General features: G+C 43.1%; 1 protein-coding gene across 1 annotated transcript in view; it reads left to right on the forward strand.

The window, feature by feature from the left end:
* The window catches only part of LOC125484089 (adenylate cyclase type 8-like), a 162,902-nt gene that overhangs the window by 102,679 nt on the left and 42,648 nt on the right, over nucleotides 1–17,575 (forward strand). Inside the window, exons 9-10 of the mRNA XM_048601403.1 lie at nucleotides 14,600–14,681; nucleotides 15,332–15,490. Of these exons, the coding sequence (XP_048457360.1) occupies nucleotides 14,600–14,681; nucleotides 15,332–15,490 (241 nt within the window). The remainder of the gene's footprint in view (nucleotides 1–14,599; nucleotides 14,682–15,331; nucleotides 15,491–17,575) is intronic.

The raw sequence follows: 17,575 nt of genomic DNA on the forward strand, positions 1-17,575 counted from the left end.
TGGGTAGTGTTGGAGAATAGAGATACCTAGAAGTTCAGTTGCATAATTCTTTGAAATTTGTATCACATATAGACAGGGTAGTTAAGAAGCGTTTGGCACATTTGCCTTCATTGCTCAGACCTTTGAGTTGAGAAAAATTTTAAAAAGCCATGTCAGACGGTTTTTTTTTTGCAGAGAGAATGGTTTATGTCTGGAATGTACTTCCAGGGGAAGTAATTGGTGCGGCTACAGTTAGAAATGTTTAAAAAAACATTTAGATAAATGCATGAATAGAAAATGTTTGGAGGGATATGGATTCGCGCATAGGCAGGTGGGAAGGTTTAGTTTGGGTTTGTGGTCAGCATGGATGAGTTGGACCAAAGGGTATGTTTCTGTGCTGCATGACTCTATGGGGGGGCGCTGGCATGGTGGCTCAGTGGTTAGAACTGCTTCCTCACAGCAGAATGACTCCAAGTTTTTAATTGGAGTAAGGCACACTTTAGTGGTATGAGACAAGAACTTTCAGAAGTACGATAATGAGAGTTCAGAGTCATTATGGTCCTGTTTAGAGTGAATGGTAAGGTGTGTGTGTGGGTGTGAGAGTGTGTGTGTGTGTGTGTGTGTGTGTGTGTGTAGGTGTGTGAGAGTGTGTGCAGGGGTGTGTGCGTGCGCGTGCGTGTGTGTATGTGTGACAGTACCCTCCCAGTGGGGGAACACTTCAGTCAAGGACATTTGGCCTCGGATCTTCGGGTAAATGTCTTCCAAGGTGGACTTTGGGATACACAATGCAGAGTCGCCGAGCAGAGGCTGATAGCTAAGTTCAGTACCCATGTGGACGGCCTCAACCAGGATCTCAACCCACTACTGTGTACGGTCTCTCCCATGCACTCACACACACGCATACATGCACACACACTCCCTCACACAAACACACACACACTCTCTTTCACACACACACACACTGTCTTTCTCTCTCACGTGCATACACAAACTCTCACTCCCTCACACACGCACACACACACTGTCTCATACACACACACACTTTCTCTCCCTCACACACACAGACTTTCTCTCTCTCACACACACATGAACCTATGGGGTGAATTTGTATTTGCAGATACATTCTATTTTGTTCAAAAAGCACACAATTTATAGACAGTCAGTCAATATGGCATTTTATAAATTCCTACTTTAGAAATAAAACCAGTCTGACTCCAAACCAAAACACAAAAAGATTCTAAACAAAGTCTCACACCTAACATGCATTGTCTGACCTAAATTTCGCCTCTTCTTTACACTGATAAAACCTTTAGTTCTCACAGGACAGGGACTTGAAAGGAATTCGGGGATTTACATATACATATTAATCAATTAAAACCTTCTAATTGATTAAAGATTTAACAGCATCTTAGGTTTGTTTAGTACATCCTCATCGATAGTATGATCCTTTGATCTTTTACTTATAAATTCTGTGTCTAATACTACCTCTCTCACTAACACCTGAAGAAGGAGTAAGACTCTGAAAGCTTGTGTTTTCAAATAAACCTGTTGGACTATAACCTGGTGTCGTGTGATTTCTGACCTTGTCCACCCCAGTCCAACACTGGCACCTCCAGATCTTGGCAAAGTATGTTCAATGATAGATCAATAGAGGTGAAGTAACAGACATTTAATATGATTTTTCAGAATACATGGAATAAAAAAAGCCAATGTGAAACAAAAATTCAAAGGATGGGGACGCAATATCTGTTGTTAACTAACAATGTTAAAGATTGCATCAATTTTAAAGAAAAAGCTTATAATTACACAAAGGGGGATATTAGGATAGAACATAAAATATGGAAAATATGATTAAAAGATAAGCAAGGAAAATTAGAGCTTGAGAGAAGCCTAGCTGGAGCTGTAAAAACTAATATCTTTTTTTTAGACTTTGTTAAAAATGGTTAACTAAGTACAATTTATTGCGTACAGTTCTGGTCACCGCATTATAGGAAGGATGTGGAAGCATTGGAAAGAGTGCAGAGAAGATTTACCAGGATGTTGCCTGGTATGGAGGGAAGGTCTTATGAGGAAAGGCTGAGGGACTTGAGGCTGTTTTCGTTAGAGAGAAGAAGGTTAAGAGGTGACTCAATTGAGACATACAAGACGATCAGAGGATTAGATAGGGTGGACAATGGGAACCTTTTTCCTCAGATGGTGATGGCCAGCACGAGGGGACATAGCTTTAAATTGAGGGGTGATAGATATAGGACAGATGTCAGAGGTAGGTTCTTTACTCAGAGAGTAGTAAGGGCGTGGAATGCCCTGCCTGCAAAAGTAGTAGACTCGCCCACTTTAAGGGCATTTAAATGGTCATTGGATAAACATATGGATGATAATGGAATAGTTTAAGTTAGATGGGCTTCAGATTGGTTTCACAGGTCGGCGCAACATCGAGGGCCGAAGGGCCTGTACTGCGCTGTAATGTTCTATGTTCTATGTTCTATGTTCTAAGTGAGAATTGGTCCCATAGAAAATAACTTTGGGGAATTAATAATAAAAGTTAAGGAGAAGGGAAATGAATGGAACTTTACATTGGTCTTCACTGTCAACGATATCAGCCACATCCCAGAAATAGCTGTAAATAAGGAAATGGAAAGTAGGAGAAGCCAAGGAAATTGCAATCCCCTGGAATGGGCTACTGAGGAAACATCAAGTTGTGAGCCATCATGTTCCTGGCTACTGGTGGACTTTGCCTGAGGTTCTTATGTGAACTAACAGGTGAGAGAATTGATGTCTTGATTTTAATTTTCCAAAATTCCCTAGATTGGGAAAGGTCCCTTTAGACTGGAAAAGAGTGAATGTAATGTTCAAAAAAGAGACAGACAGAAATCAGAAATGACAGGCCAATTAGGCTAACCTCTGTATGAGGGAAGGTGTTTGAAAATATTATTAAAAATGTTATTACAGGGCTTTGAGAAAACTTGAAGGTAATCTGCCAATGTCAACATGGTTTTGTAGAAGGGAAATCATGTTTAACAAATTTATTGGAATTGTTTGAAGAATGAGCATGTATTGTGGATAAAGGGGAGCCTGCTGGATGTCGAATAAAATAGAATAGAGTAGAATAGAATAGAATAGAATTTAAAATATCCTGCATTGTCATGTGTACTCAAGTACAGGAGTACAATGAAAAGTTTACAATGTTGCCTCTCATGGCTCCATCTTAGATAGAAAAAAGGAATAAAAAGAAAAGCAGTTATATTACTTTACAGTGATTCATAGTATAAGTTAGAAATAATACCTAGTTAAAAAGATAAACATTACAGTCAGATAAACAAATTACAGATAAACATTACATTGCAGTAGCTCAGTGCATGGGCTTTCTCACATGGTCTGACCAACCTCTCAAGCCACTGGCCACACATGCCAGACCTCAGTTCAACAACTGTCTCCGCTCTGCTACATGCCTCCAGCCCACCCTGCTCCGGCTCTCACTCCACCCCACTCCATGCCTCCAACCCGCTCCACTCCGGCTCTCACAGCTCCAAGGTAAGTTTTCTTATCAGAAAAAAAGAAACTTTAAAATCTTAGAAAAAACAGAAAGGAAGAAAGGGGGGAAGAGAGTGGACTGATTGACGAGCCCCAGGCTGAGGAGCCCAAACACTGCTTATTCTATTCCCACCATCTTAATTCTTGCACTGTACCTAAATTTCCAGAAACCATTTAAAAAGGTGCCACATTATTTTTTTTCACCCAAGGGATGGTGAAAATCTGGAATGTACTGCCTGGGATGCTATGATTATATGACTCTATGACTTATGACCCCCGAGAGGATTTTGTCTGTCATCTTATTTCAATGACCGCAATCTCCCTTCAGTGGTCGAAAATGCTCTTGACCGCATCGCTTGCGCTTCCCACGCCTCTGCCCTCACATCCTCTCCCCGCAACCCTGTACGCTTGTATCCCCCATGTGGATGGCCTAAAAGCCCTCTACTTCTTCCTCTCCCACAGGCCCAACCAGTCCCCCTCCGCGGACACCCTTATCCGCTTAACTGAACTTGTCCTTACCCTTAACAACTTCTCCTTCAACTCCTCCCACTTCCTCCAGGCAGACAGGGGTGGGGGGTGGGGGTGGGGTAGGTGGTGGTGGTGCAGGGGATGGGCACCTGCATGGGCCCAAGCTCTGCCTCTTTGTAGGATAAGTGGAATAGTCCCTGTTCCGCTGTCACACTGGCCCCATCCCTCACCTCTTCCTCCGCTACATCGATGACTGTATCGGCCTTGTGCTCCCACGAGGAGCTCAAACAGTTCATCCACTTTACTAACACCTTCCACCCCAACCTTAAGTTCACCTGGACCATCTCCGATACCTCTCTCTCCTTCCTGGACCTCTCCATTTCCATCTCTGGTGACCGCTTCGAAACCGATATCTATTTCAAGCCCACCGACTCCCACAGCTACCTGGACTACATCTCCTCTCACCCACCTTCCTGCAAGAATGCGATCCCCTACTCCCAATTCCTCTGCCTCCGCCATGTCTGCTCCCAAGATGGGGCGTTCCACTCCCGAATATCCCAGATGTCTTCTTATTTCAAGGACCATAACTTTCCCGCTCCGGTGATCGAAAATGCTCTCGACCGCATCTCTTGTGTTTCCTGCAACTCTGTCCTCACGCCCCCTTCCCCCAACAAAAACAAAGACAGAATCCCCCTTGTCCTCACGTATCACCCCACTACCTTCCAGATTCATCGTATTATTCTCCGCCACTTCTGCCACCTACAATCTGACCCCACTGCGAAGGATATATTTCCCTCCCCACCCCTGTCTGCCCTCCGTAGGGACCTCTCTCTCCGCCACTCCCTCGTCCGTTCCACACTCACCATCAGCCCCACCTCCACCGGCAGCTGTCCCTGCAACCACAGGAAGTGCTACACCTGCCGCTACACCTCCCCCCTCACCTCCATCCAAGGAACCAAAAAAACCTTCCACATTAGACAGAGGTTCACCTGCACATCTGTCAATGTGGTCTACTGCATCTGCTGCTCCCAATATGGCCTCCTTTCCATCGGTGAGACCAAGCGGAGGCTCAGAGACCGCTTTGTAGAGCACCTGCGCTCTGTTCGCGATAAATGACAATACCTTCCAGTCGCGAACCACTTCAACTGCCCCTCCCACTCCCTGGACAACATGTCCATCCTGGGCATCCTCCAGAGTCACAATGATGCCAACCAGAAACTGGAGGAGCAGCTCTTCATATTCCGCGTTGGGAGCCTACAGCCCAATGATCTCAATGTGGACTTTACTTGTTTCAAAATCTCCCCAACCCCAGCCTCATCCCATGACCAACCTTCCCTTCATTCCCACCTCTTTGACCTGACACAACCTGTCCATCTTCTCTCCCACCTATCCGCTCCTCCCACCTCACTGACCAATCCCCACTACTGCCTTCCTGCACTCACCTATCGCCATCTCACCTACCTTCCCGAGCCCCACCCCTCCTCTCTATTTATTTCAGAGCTCCTTTTCCCCCTCTCCCATTTCTGAAGAAGGGTCCAGGCCCGAAACTTTCCTGCTCCTCTGATGCTGCCTGGCCTGCTGTGTCCCTCCAGCTCCACACTGTGTTATCTATTTTTGAATGTCTAATGTCTGTTTTCAATGAGTTATGCTGAATTTTAAACCCTCTAGTTCTAGATTCTGCCATCTACCACATAAAGACTCCTGAGCTTGCCTTGTATGTTTCAATCAAATTGCCTCTTATTCTTCTAAACTCCAGCAGATACAAGCCCAGTTACTCTACCAACCTTTCCTCATAATGTAATCTCCATCCACACTGTCCCCCCAAGTCCAGGTACTAGTCTGGTAAACCTTCTCTGAATTTACTACCTTCTCAATCTTTTACATTCTTATGTAAATAAGGTGACCAGTAAACCTTCTCTGAATTTACTACCTTCTCAATATATTTACATTCTTATGTAAATAAGGTGACCAACACGATGCAAGTACTCTAGATTTGGTCTCACCAGTGCCCTGTATAACTGAAGCATAACTTCCTGACTTTTATGTTCATTCCCTTGCCCCATTTGAAAATTATAATATTTTATTAGTGTTCTGCATTGTTGGCTGTACTTGCATACTAGTCTTTTGCAATTCATCCCTCTGCATCTCAGAGGTCTGCAATCTCTCACCATTTAAATAATATACTTATTTTTCATGTTTCCTCTCAAAATGGATAATTTCACACTTTGCATCATGATACTCCATTTTCCATCGAAACATAAAAGATTCTGAGGCATCTGTCAGGGTAGATGTGGAAAAGAAAATACCACGTATGAGAGATCTAGAACTAGGTGACAGCTTTTTAAGAATAAGGGAATGCCCATTTAAGACAAAGAGAAAAAATGTTTTCTCATAGAGAGTCATAGTTCATTGGAAAATCTCTTCCTTTAAAGGTGGTGGAAGCAGAGCCTTTGAATATTTTTAAGGCGGAGGTGGTGAAATGTTTGATTAGAAGGGAACTGAAAGGTTGTTGAGGTGAAATGGGAATGTGGAGGTCACACCAGACATAATCTTGCTGAATGGATCAGCAGGCTTAAGGGGTCAAGTGGCCTATTTCTGCTCTTAAATACCTCATAGACTTACAGATGTTCACAGCACAGAGGAGGCGATTCAGCCCAATGTGTTCATGCCAGTCAACAAAGATGTGACGACACAACACTATTCTATAGCTTTTGCCCTCTAACCTGGAGGCTATGGCAATGCAGGTGAATATCAAATACAGCTTAATGTTACAACTGACTCAGCACCATTTCAGCTAGTACATTCCAGACTCCCATCATCCTCTGATAGAGAATTAATTCTCCTTCACTCTCCTCTTAGCCTTCTATCTCTTACTTTAAAGCTAGATCCCCTGGTTACTAGCCCCTCTACTGATGGAAAAGAAGTGCTTTCAACCATCCAATCTAGGCCCCTCAATCAGGTCCCCTCTCAACCTTCTCTGCCCCAAATAAAACAATCCAAGCTTCTCCAGCCTGTCTCTATCAATAAACTGCTCCATCCCAGGCAACACCCTGTACCATCTTGCGTACAGTAAAAAAAATACTTTCTGTAGTACAGAGGCCAGAATTGTTGTAGCATAACTAACATAATTTACAGCTCTATCATAACCTCTCTGCTTTTATATTCAACACCCCAGTTAATAAGAACAAGTGTCCAATATGCCTTCCTGACCACCTTATCTACTTGCCCTGCACACCAAGGCACATCTGATCTTCAGTACTCTCTGGGTTCCTACCATTCACAGTGTAACTCCTTGTTTTGTTAATCCTCCCCAAGTGCTTTACCTCACACTTTTCTAGGTTGAATTCCATTTTACACTGCTCCGCCCAGCTGAATGGTTGATTGATGTACTCCTGCACTTTACAGCTATTCTCATAATTTACGACCCTACTAATTTTCATGTCATCTGCATATCCTTGCTCATACACCCAACATTTAAGTTATTAATGCACTCCACAAACAACAAGGGTTCCAGCACCTAGTCCTGAGGAATTCCACTGGAAGCAGGCTACCAGTCACAGAAATATTCCTCTACTATCACCCTCTGCTCACTGCCTGTCAGTTTATTTTGATCCAAAGTGTCACTTTGTCCTGGATCCCATGGACTCTCACTCTCTTGACCAGTTTGTCATGCCAGACATTATCAAAGGGCTTGCTAAAGCCCATGTTGACCATATCAAATCCAGTGATAGAGATGTTGCACTGTGATTTAGACAGAGTGAGTGAGAGGTCAAATGCATTGTAGATGCAGTATAATGGGGATAAATGTGCGGTTGTTCACTTTGTTCACAGAAGTAGTAGGGTGGATTATTATTTGAATGGCTATAGTTTGACAGAGGGGAATGTTTGACGAGATATTGGTGGCTTCATGCACCATTTGCTGAAAGTAAGCGTGCAGGTGCAGCAGTAAGGAAGCAAAATTATATTTTGGCCTTGATAGTGAGAGGATTCGAGGATAAGAACAAGGATGTCTTGCTGCAACTATACAGGGCCTTGGTGAGGCCACTTGGAATGTTGTGAGGAGTTTTAGTCTCCTAATCTAAGGAAGGATATTCTTGCTGTTGAGGGAGTACACTGAAGGTTTATCAAATTGATTCTTGGGACTGACATTATGAGGTTTATATGTAGTGGCATTCAGAAGAATGATCTTATAGAAACTCATAGAATTTTAACAGAACTAGACAGGTTAGATGTAAGATGGATGTTCCTGATGGAAGGGGATTCCACAACCAGGAGACATGGTTTAAGGATATGGGGTAAACCTTCTTGGACAGAGATGAGGAGAGTTTCTTCACCCAGAGAGTTTGAGGTTGACATATTGTTTTCACATGTACCGAGATACAGTGAAAAGAATTGTTTTGTGTGCTATACAGACAAATCGTACTATACAGGGTAGCAGAACAGAGTGCAGAATACAGTGTTACAGCCGCAGAGAAAAAGCAGAGAGATCAGAATTAACATTTGAGAGGTTCATTCAAAAGTCTGATAACAGCGACGAAGAAGATGTCCTCGAATCTGGTTGTACACGTATTCAAACTTTTATATCTTCTGCCTGACGAAAGAGGGAGGAAGACAATATAACTGGGAGTGGAGGGGTTTTGATTATGTTGGCTGCTTTCCCGAGGCAGTGGGAAGTATAGATGGAGTCAACAGAAGGAAGGCTTGTTTGTGTGATAGACTGGGCTGTGTTCACACTCTCTGTAATTCTTACGATCTTAGAAAAAGAAGTTGCCAAACCAGGCCGTGGTGAATCCGGGTAGGATGCTTTCCATGGAGCATCTATAAAAATTGGTAAGAGTGCTTGTAGACATGGTAAATTTCCTTAGCCTCCTGAGAAAGTAGAGAAGTTGTTGTGCTTTCTTGACAATTGCGCCAATGTGTGTGGACTAGGACAGACTGTTGGTGATCATCACTCTCAGGAACTTGACCCTGTCTATCATCTCCACCTCAGTACCATTGATGCATGTCCTCCATTCCACTTCCTGAAGTCAATGACCAACTCCTTCATTTTTCTGACATTGAGGGAGAGATTGTTCTCTTTACACCATGCCGCTAAGCACTCTATCTCTTTCCTGTATTCTATCTCGTTGTTTGAGATCTGCCCTACGATAGTGGTGTTATCAGCAAACTTGTAAACGAAGTTAATGTGGAATTTGCCCATGCAGTTGAGTCTATAAGAAGTATAGTAGGGGGCTGAGTACTCAGCCTTGTGGAACGCTGGTGTTGAGGATTTTGGTGGAAGAGGTGTTGTTGTCTATTCTTACTGATTGCGGTCTTTAGGTCAGAAAGTCGAAGATCCAGTTACAGAGCGGGAGATGAGTTTGTTTGGAATTATGGTGTTGAAGGCAGAGCTGTGGTCAAGAAGTAGGATCCTGACAAAGTGATGAGCGTAGGGCCAGGGAGATGATGTCTGCCATGGAGCTGTTGCTCTAGTAGGTGAATTGCAAAGGATCAAGGCAATTTGAGAGGCTGGAATTAATGTGACCATGACTAACCTGTCAAAGCCCTTCATAATTATAGAGGTCAGAGCCACTACGGGTAGTTGTTGAGGCACATTGCATGAATTTTCTTTGGCATCAGGATGAAATTCACTGCCACACAAAGTGGTTGCAGTCAAAATATTCAGTTTTCAAGAAGGAGGTAGACAAAGCTTCTTTAGCTGAAGGGCTCAGGTGATATGAAGGACTGCGGGATTAGAGTATTAAGCTCAATGATCAGCTATGATCATAATGAATAGAACAGCAGGTTCAAGGGGTGCACTGGTCCAATCCTGCTCCAGTCTTCTATATTTCTAAACATTTCTATGACGCTGGGAATTCTCTGGAACTCATTGCCACAGAAGACTATCGAGGCCTAGTCATTGAGTGTATTTAAGACAGACAGAGATAGGGTCTTGATCAGTAAGGGCGATCCAGGTTTACAGGGAGAAGGCAGGAGAATGGGGTTGACATAAATAAGCTATGAGCAAATGGTGGAGCAGACTCAGTGGGCTGAATAACTTAATTCTGCTCCTACATGTTATGGGCTTATAGTGTTAAGGCCATTGTGGTTGGTCACAGTGAAGAGAGATGTGAATTGGGTGGGTTTCTTGCAGATGGTGTTTCTCAGCCAATCTGTGGATCAGCTGTCTGCATTATGGCATAGTGCCTCAGACACTGGTGAGGGGCACTTTGCAGGATTGTCTGAGCCATCCATGGTTGTATGTGATTTAAACCTTATTCAACTTTTCAGTAGCAGTTTGATACCACTAAGTAAGTTCTAGGCCATTTCGCAAAATTGTTAAGAGTCAACCACATTGCACTGGGTCTGGAGCCATAACAGGGTCAACTGATAAAGGATAGCAAATTCTGTCTCCTGAAGAAAGTTAGTGAACCATATGAGCTTTTACAATAATCTGGTAGTTTATGATCATCATTACCGAGATTAGCTTTTAATTATATATTCGTTAACTAAACTCAAATTTCAGCAAATGCCTCAGTGGATTTGAACTGATGACCTTGGAGACCTTGTCTAGGTCTCTGCATCATTAGTTCAGTCACTTAATGATGTCGAAGTTAGAAACACGCAGATACCTGAGGAAAACAAAGACAGTTGTGTTGTTTTGTTTTTAACTTACAGTGAGGTTTATGAATGGTCAAAGATAGTTATAAATATTCTTTACTGTAGCTGCCTGTGTGTCATACTGTGACAGGGGGTTGACTTGTCTTGGATTTTATTTTAATCTTGGAAGCCTTTTTTTTAATCAGTCTGTCCCTTGTTGCAAGTGGGCTCCAACTAGTCCACCATATGCCTGAGACCAACCTTTTCAGGAGGGCCTCAATGCCAGTCTATCTTTCCTTAGAACTAAATCTGTGCATAGCATTCCAGGTGTTGTCTGACTAGCGACTTGTGTAGTTTTAACAAGATTTCTCTGTTTTTATACTCATTTCCCTTTGAAAGAAAAGGCCAACATTTCATTTGTCTTCCCTGTTACCTGCTGAGTTTATTTTGCGATTCTTGCTTGATAGTTAATCCTAAGAATTAATGAAGAAAGTAATGTGAGCCACTTTATACATTCTTGGAACTTTGGGAAGTTGAGTCAATCACATTGCTAGGGATCTGGAGTCAGAAGTAGGGCAAACCAGGTAAGTACAGCAGATTAGTGACCAGATGGGGTTTTATAATAATCAACAGCAGTCACATGATCATCATTAAGCCAACTTTTGATTCCAGATTTTTATTGAAATCAAATTTCACCATCTGCCATGGTGGTGTTTGAACCCCTATTGCCAAAACATTAATTCTGAAGAAGGGTCACTGGACCCAAAGCATTAACTCTGCTCTCTCTCCACAGATGCTGCCAGACCTGCTAAGGTTTTCCAGCAATTTGTTTTTGTTTATCCCCAGAACATTAGACTGGAATTCTGAATTTCATCCAGTGACAATAACATTAAGCCACCATCTCCACCAGGAGTTCCAAGGGTTAGCAAAGGCCAGTATAATGAGTGGGCAATGGCTAGTTCTAGGAATTATGGCAACTTTAGTTAGTGAAGGATAATCTGCACCTGTACATGGCCATCACTATACTTGAAGATGCTCCTGTAGCCATAATTCAGCACTTCAAAGAGAGAACATAAAACCTGGATACAATAATGAAGCAGAAATAGGCAGACAGTATGTGTGAAGTTGCTCTAATCCTGACATTGTATCTTTCCATAGTATTTTGTCCTGTGCGGGGTGACATCGTTGATCAGCTGTGCTGCCTTTCTTCATCTACATTCAATTATAAAGCTGGTGTCTGTCATCTTAATGATTGCCATCTACACCTACATTACCCACTACAGTTTCAGACAATTGAATGTGCAAATGTATGCAGAATTGCCCAGGTAATCTTACATGGAACATCTGATGAGATACTGTTCAGAAATCAGCCCTTTGATCTGTCTGAAACCTTCTTCCTACAGCAGATTTCAAAATTCTGCACTGACCTCTAGTTGTGGCCTCACTGAGGTTTTATATAGATTCACCGTTACATTTCAGCCTTCTTATTATGTACTCAGAAGGAGACTAGAACAGTTAATAGTTTCAGTGAACGTGGAGGCAAAATATCTATTCAGCATCCTTCTTATTTCACTATTTAATTTCAACTTGCACATCCACTAATGACCACATGTCCCTTATGATTTTCAACATAACAATTTGCATTTATATAGTATTATCCATACAACAGAATGTTCCAAAGTATTTTGCAATTTTCAGAAGTATCTTAAAAGGAAAATATGAGGTACAAAGGCAGCGAGATTAAGGGAGAGGATTCCAGAGTTTAGAGCCTCTGCAACTGAATTCATAATTACCAATGGAATGATTAAATCAGAGGTACACAAGGGACAGGTATTGGAAGAGTACATAACATTCTGGAGGCTGTTGGTCTGGAGAAGATTACAGAGATATGTTTCTATCACAGCTCATTTTAACCTCTCTATTCCAAGGAGAATAATTCCAGTTTCACCAGTCTCTACATAACTGAAATTCTTCACTCCTTAATGTGTGTACTGTCCATCTTCTTTTCAATCATTCCCTTAATGCACCTTATGACGACTGCCCACTAGACATTTTCCCATCAATATTTCTGTTATCTTCTCCGGATTATTTCCCATTTTGAGGCCAGGCAGATTTTTCTCCCTCACGGGTTTAACAGGAAACTATAGGTTCTTTAGCCTGACTTCAGTCATTGGTAAGATTTTAAAGTCCATTGTTAAAGATGAGATTGTGGAATACTTTGAAGAGCATAGTAAAATAGGGCTGAGTCAGCACAGCTTCATAAGGGGGCGGTCATGCCTGACAAATCTGTTAGAATTCTTTGAGGAGGTAATGAGCAAGTTAAATAAAGGAGATTCGGTGGACATGACCTATTCGGATTCCCAGAAGGCCTTTGACAAAATGCTGCATAGGAGGCTCTTGACAACAAAAAAGCCAATAGTGTTAAGATGAAGGTACTGATATGGATAGAGGATAGGCTGGCTGGCAGAAGGCAGAGAGTGGGGATAAAGTTGTCTTTTTCAGGATGGCGGCTGGTGAATATTGGAGTTCTACAGGGGTCAGTGTCAGTACCACAACTATTCACGTTATACATTAACAATGTGGACAAAGGAACTGAGGGCATTGTTGCTAAGTTTGCAAATGACATAAAGATAGATGGAGGGACAGATAGTGTTGAAGAGGTAAATTGCCCATAGTGTTCAGGGATGTGTAGGTTAGGTGGGTTAGCCATGGGAAATGTGGGGTTACAGGGATAAGTTGGGGGGGCATTGTATCTGGGTGGGATGGTCTTCGAAGGGTTGGTGTGGACTCGATGGGCTGAATGGCCTACTTCCACACTGTAGGGAGTCAATGAAATCCATGAATTTCTTCAATCAGAGGGTGGTGCATCTGTGGAATCCATTGCTGCAGAGTGCTGATGAAGTCAACTCTTTGAGTGTGTTTAAGACAGAGATGGATAAGGTCTCGATTAGTTTGGGATCAAAAGTTATGGGGAAATGGCAGGAGAATGGAGTTGAGAATCATATCTGCTAGGATCGAATAGCCTGTACTCATTGGAATATAGAAGAATGAGAGGCGACCTTGTTGCGATATACAAGACTCTTAGGGGCCTTTATAGGGTAGGTGTGGAGAGGACATTATGTGCTGTTGCCACTCTCGGTGCTTCCTCCAAGTGATGTTCAACATTCATCAGCTGAGGGAGGATGGTATGCAGCAGTCAATGGGAGATATTGATGCCCTTGTTTATCCTGAAGCTGTAAGACCTCATGGGGTCCCGAGTTAATGTTGAGGACTCCCAGAGCAACTCCCTCCCGACTGTATCCCACAGTGCCGCCACCTCTGTTGGGTCTGTCCTATCAATGGGGCAGGGCGTATCTATGGATGGTGATGGTGGTATCTGGGACATTATGTCAGGCTGTTGTTTGACTAGCCTGTGAGACGGCTCTCCCAATTTTGGCACTAGCCCCCCACATGTTCGAAAGGAGGACTTTGCTGGGTTGAGTTTGTCATTGGTGTTTCCGTGGCCTGGGCTGATGCTAATTTGCCTAGCTGATTTAATTCCTTTGAGCCATTTTAATATTTTTTTACCTCAGACAGCACTTTCCAAATCCACAACCTCTTTCATCGAGAAGAACAAAGGCAGCAGATATATGGGAACACCACCCCCTTCAAGTTCCCCACCAAGCCACTCACCATCCTGACTTGGAAATATATCGCCGTTCCTTCACTGTTGCTGGGTGAAAATCCTGGAATTCCCTCCCTAATAGCATTGTGGGTCAACCCATAGCAGGTGGACTGCAGCAATTCAAGAAGGCAGCTCAACACCACCTTCTCAAGGGGCAACTAGGAATGGATACTAAATGCTGTACATCTAGTGATGCCCACATCCCACTAAATGAATTTTAAAAAATCACTCACAGTCTTGGATACCAAATACGATAGGCCACTGAACCTTCAGGGAAACAATCACCTCCTGGGTTTGGGCAGGGAAAATACGTAATTTTTTTTTACAGAATTATCTAATGATGTCTTTATCTCTTCCTCTCGCCCTCTCTACTTTTAGTTCTTACTCTGATTGGCAGCGGGGAATCATCTTTATGCTGACGTTCATGTTTTTGGTGACAGTCTTTTACCAAGGACGACAGGTAACATTCCTAAACTCCTAATTGCTGTCAACATTTATTGGTGGTGTGGTCAAATGTGTAGTCTCAGATAGGGAAAAATAGGTCCCAACTACCCATCCCTGGAAGCCTATTGCATGCAGGCCTTAGAAACGCAGGCATCTTGCAAATGCTGCAGGAGAAATGACTGATGTCTGGGTGCAGTACCATTGAATATTTGATGTTGACGTGGACAGACTTTTGATATCCCAGGAATCAAGGGACATGGGGACCAGGTGGGCAAGTATTTCACCCCCTTGACAGTTAGCCACAATCATTGGAAAGGTGGAGCAAACTCGAGGGGCTGAATGGCCAATTCTTGCTCCCATTCTTTATATTCTTCAGTTTCAGTCATTATCCATGATACTCTCTCACTTAAACACGAGACACTTGCTCCATTTCTTTGTCCAGAACAAGATTCATTGCTCCCTCCTTCTTTGCTGAGCTTGGAAATACTCTGATCAAGTAAGTTCTCTGGTATAATGTCGGATTTCATGTTGCTCCTTACGCTGTTACGTTTGCAGTCTAATTAGGGTACTTAAGGCACCCCATTACCACCACTTAAGGCGGTTTGGCATCAAGTAACTTACTACCTTCCAATTACATGAAGCTCTTTTTGTTCTGTGGCCTTTCAGATTGAAGCAACAGCACGACTGGACTTCCTGTGGAGATTACTGGCCAGACAGGAAATGGATGAAATGGCAGTGATGCGGAAACATAATGAGGATCTGTTGAACAACATGCTGCCCAGTCACATTGCACGGCATTTCCTCGACAAAGACCCAGATGATGAAGTACGATAATAGTCCCAAGTGTAAATTCAACAGCAAGTATCAATCAAAACTTTTCATCCCTGAGACACACGTGCAGTACTAATTCCTCATAAGACTGCCAAACACTCTTAATTTTGTGGCTGTACACTGTCCTCCTATCAAACACTCCCAGGACAGGGACAGCACAGGGTTAGATACAGAGTAAAGTTTCCTCTACACTACGCCCCCATCAAACACTCCTAGGACAAGGACAGCACAGGGTTAGATACAGAGTAAAGCTCCCTCTACATTGTGCCCCCATCAAACACTCCCAGGACAGGGACAGCATGGGGTTAGATACAGAATAAAGCTTTCTCTACATTGTTCCCCCATGAAACACTCCCAGGACAGGGACAGCATGGGGTTAGATACAGAATAAAGCTTTCTCTACATTGTACCCCCATCAAACATTCCCAGGACAGGGACAGCACGGGGTTAGATGCAGAGTGAATCTCTCTCTACACTGTCCACATTAAACACTCCCAGGACAGCGTCAGCACAGGGTTAGCTATAGGGTAAAGCTTCCTCTACACTGTGCCCCCATCAAACACTCCCAGAACAGAGAGAGCACAGTGTTATACATTGAGTAAACCCTTTAAAAAAAATTGTCAGATTTTATCCAACATCCAGTCTTTCTCTATTGTTTTGTGAATGTTTCATTATCTAGTCTATGTCTAAATTTCTTTTGAATGGCAGTGTTGAATTTTCTTCAGCAATCCTTTCAGGCATCATTTTACAGAACATTCTAGCTCCCTGCTTCAAAACATGCTCCTCATGTTATCTCTAGTTACCAAAGTTACTTTCTAAATGGCTATCCACTTTGGTGGGAGGAATAGAAAGGCAACGTATTATCGAAATGGAGAGAAACCTCAGAGTGCTTTGGTCCAGAGGGATCTAGGTATCCTTGTGCATGAATCACAGAGAACTAGTATGCAGCTACAGCAGGTAGTAGAGTACTAAATTAGGGAAGTGTTCCTGTAATTGTACAAGGCATTATTGAGACTACACCTGGAATATTACAATTTTCTTCCCCTTACTTGTAAAGGGATATAACTGCATTGGCGAAGGTTCAGAGAAGGCTCATGAGATTGATTCTAGAAGTGCAGAGTTTGTTTTATAAAAGAGATTGAGCAGTTTCGAGGTTAGAAGAATGAGGGGAGATTTTATTGAGATATAAAGGATGCTTAAGGAGATTGTCAAAGTAGATGTGGAGAGGATGTTTCCTCATGTGGGGCAATCTAGAATGAGAGGTTTTAACTTTAAGATAAGGGTAGCAGGTTTAAAACAGATGAGGAGAAATTATTTCTTTCAAAGGGACATGAATTTGTGAAATTCACCAGGACAAGAGTGCAGTGCATACTGGAACATTGAGTATACTTCAGGAGGAGATAGATTTTTTAATTAGTACGGGGTTGAAGGATTATGGAGATGGGCAGGCAAATGGAGTTGAGGCTAAGATGTGATCAACTACGATGGTATTAAATGGCGGAGCAGACATGAGGAACTGAATGGCCTACTCCTGTTATGTGTTCATCACAAGAGCAACGGATTCAAGAAAAATAATAATGAGTATGGAGTAGTATTGGCAGTTAGTGGAATGGTATGCTCCTCCTGTAAGATATGGAGGATCAGGAAGAAGTCCAATTTTCCAAGCAACTATGTCTGCAGGAAGTGTGTCCACCTGCATCTCCTCTAAGACCACATGGATCACTTGGAGTAGCAATTGGACTCAATGAGGTGCATAAGGGGGCAGTAGCCCACCGACTCCCACAGCTACCTAGAATACTCCTCCTCCCACCCACCTTCCTGCAAAAATGCCATCCCCTATTCCCAATTCCTTCGCCTCCGCCGCATCTGCTCCCAGGATGAGGCATTCCACTCCCGAACATCTCAGATGTCCTTGTTTTTCAAGGACCGCAACTTCCCCCTCTCAGTGGTTGAGAACGCCCTCAACTGTGTCTCCCACATCTCCCGCAACTCATCCCTTACACACCCTCCCCACAATAACAACCAAAACAGGATCCCCCTCGTCCTCACGTACCACCCCACCAACCTCCGGATCCAACG

This window comes from Rhincodon typus, chromosome 9 (genome assembly GCF_021869965.1).
Source record: "Rhincodon typus isolate 14 chromosome 9, sRhiTyp1.1, whole genome shotgun sequence".
Classification (NCBI taxonomy): Eukaryota; Metazoa; Chordata; class Chondrichthyes; order Orectolobiformes; family Rhincodontidae; genus Rhincodon; species Rhincodon typus.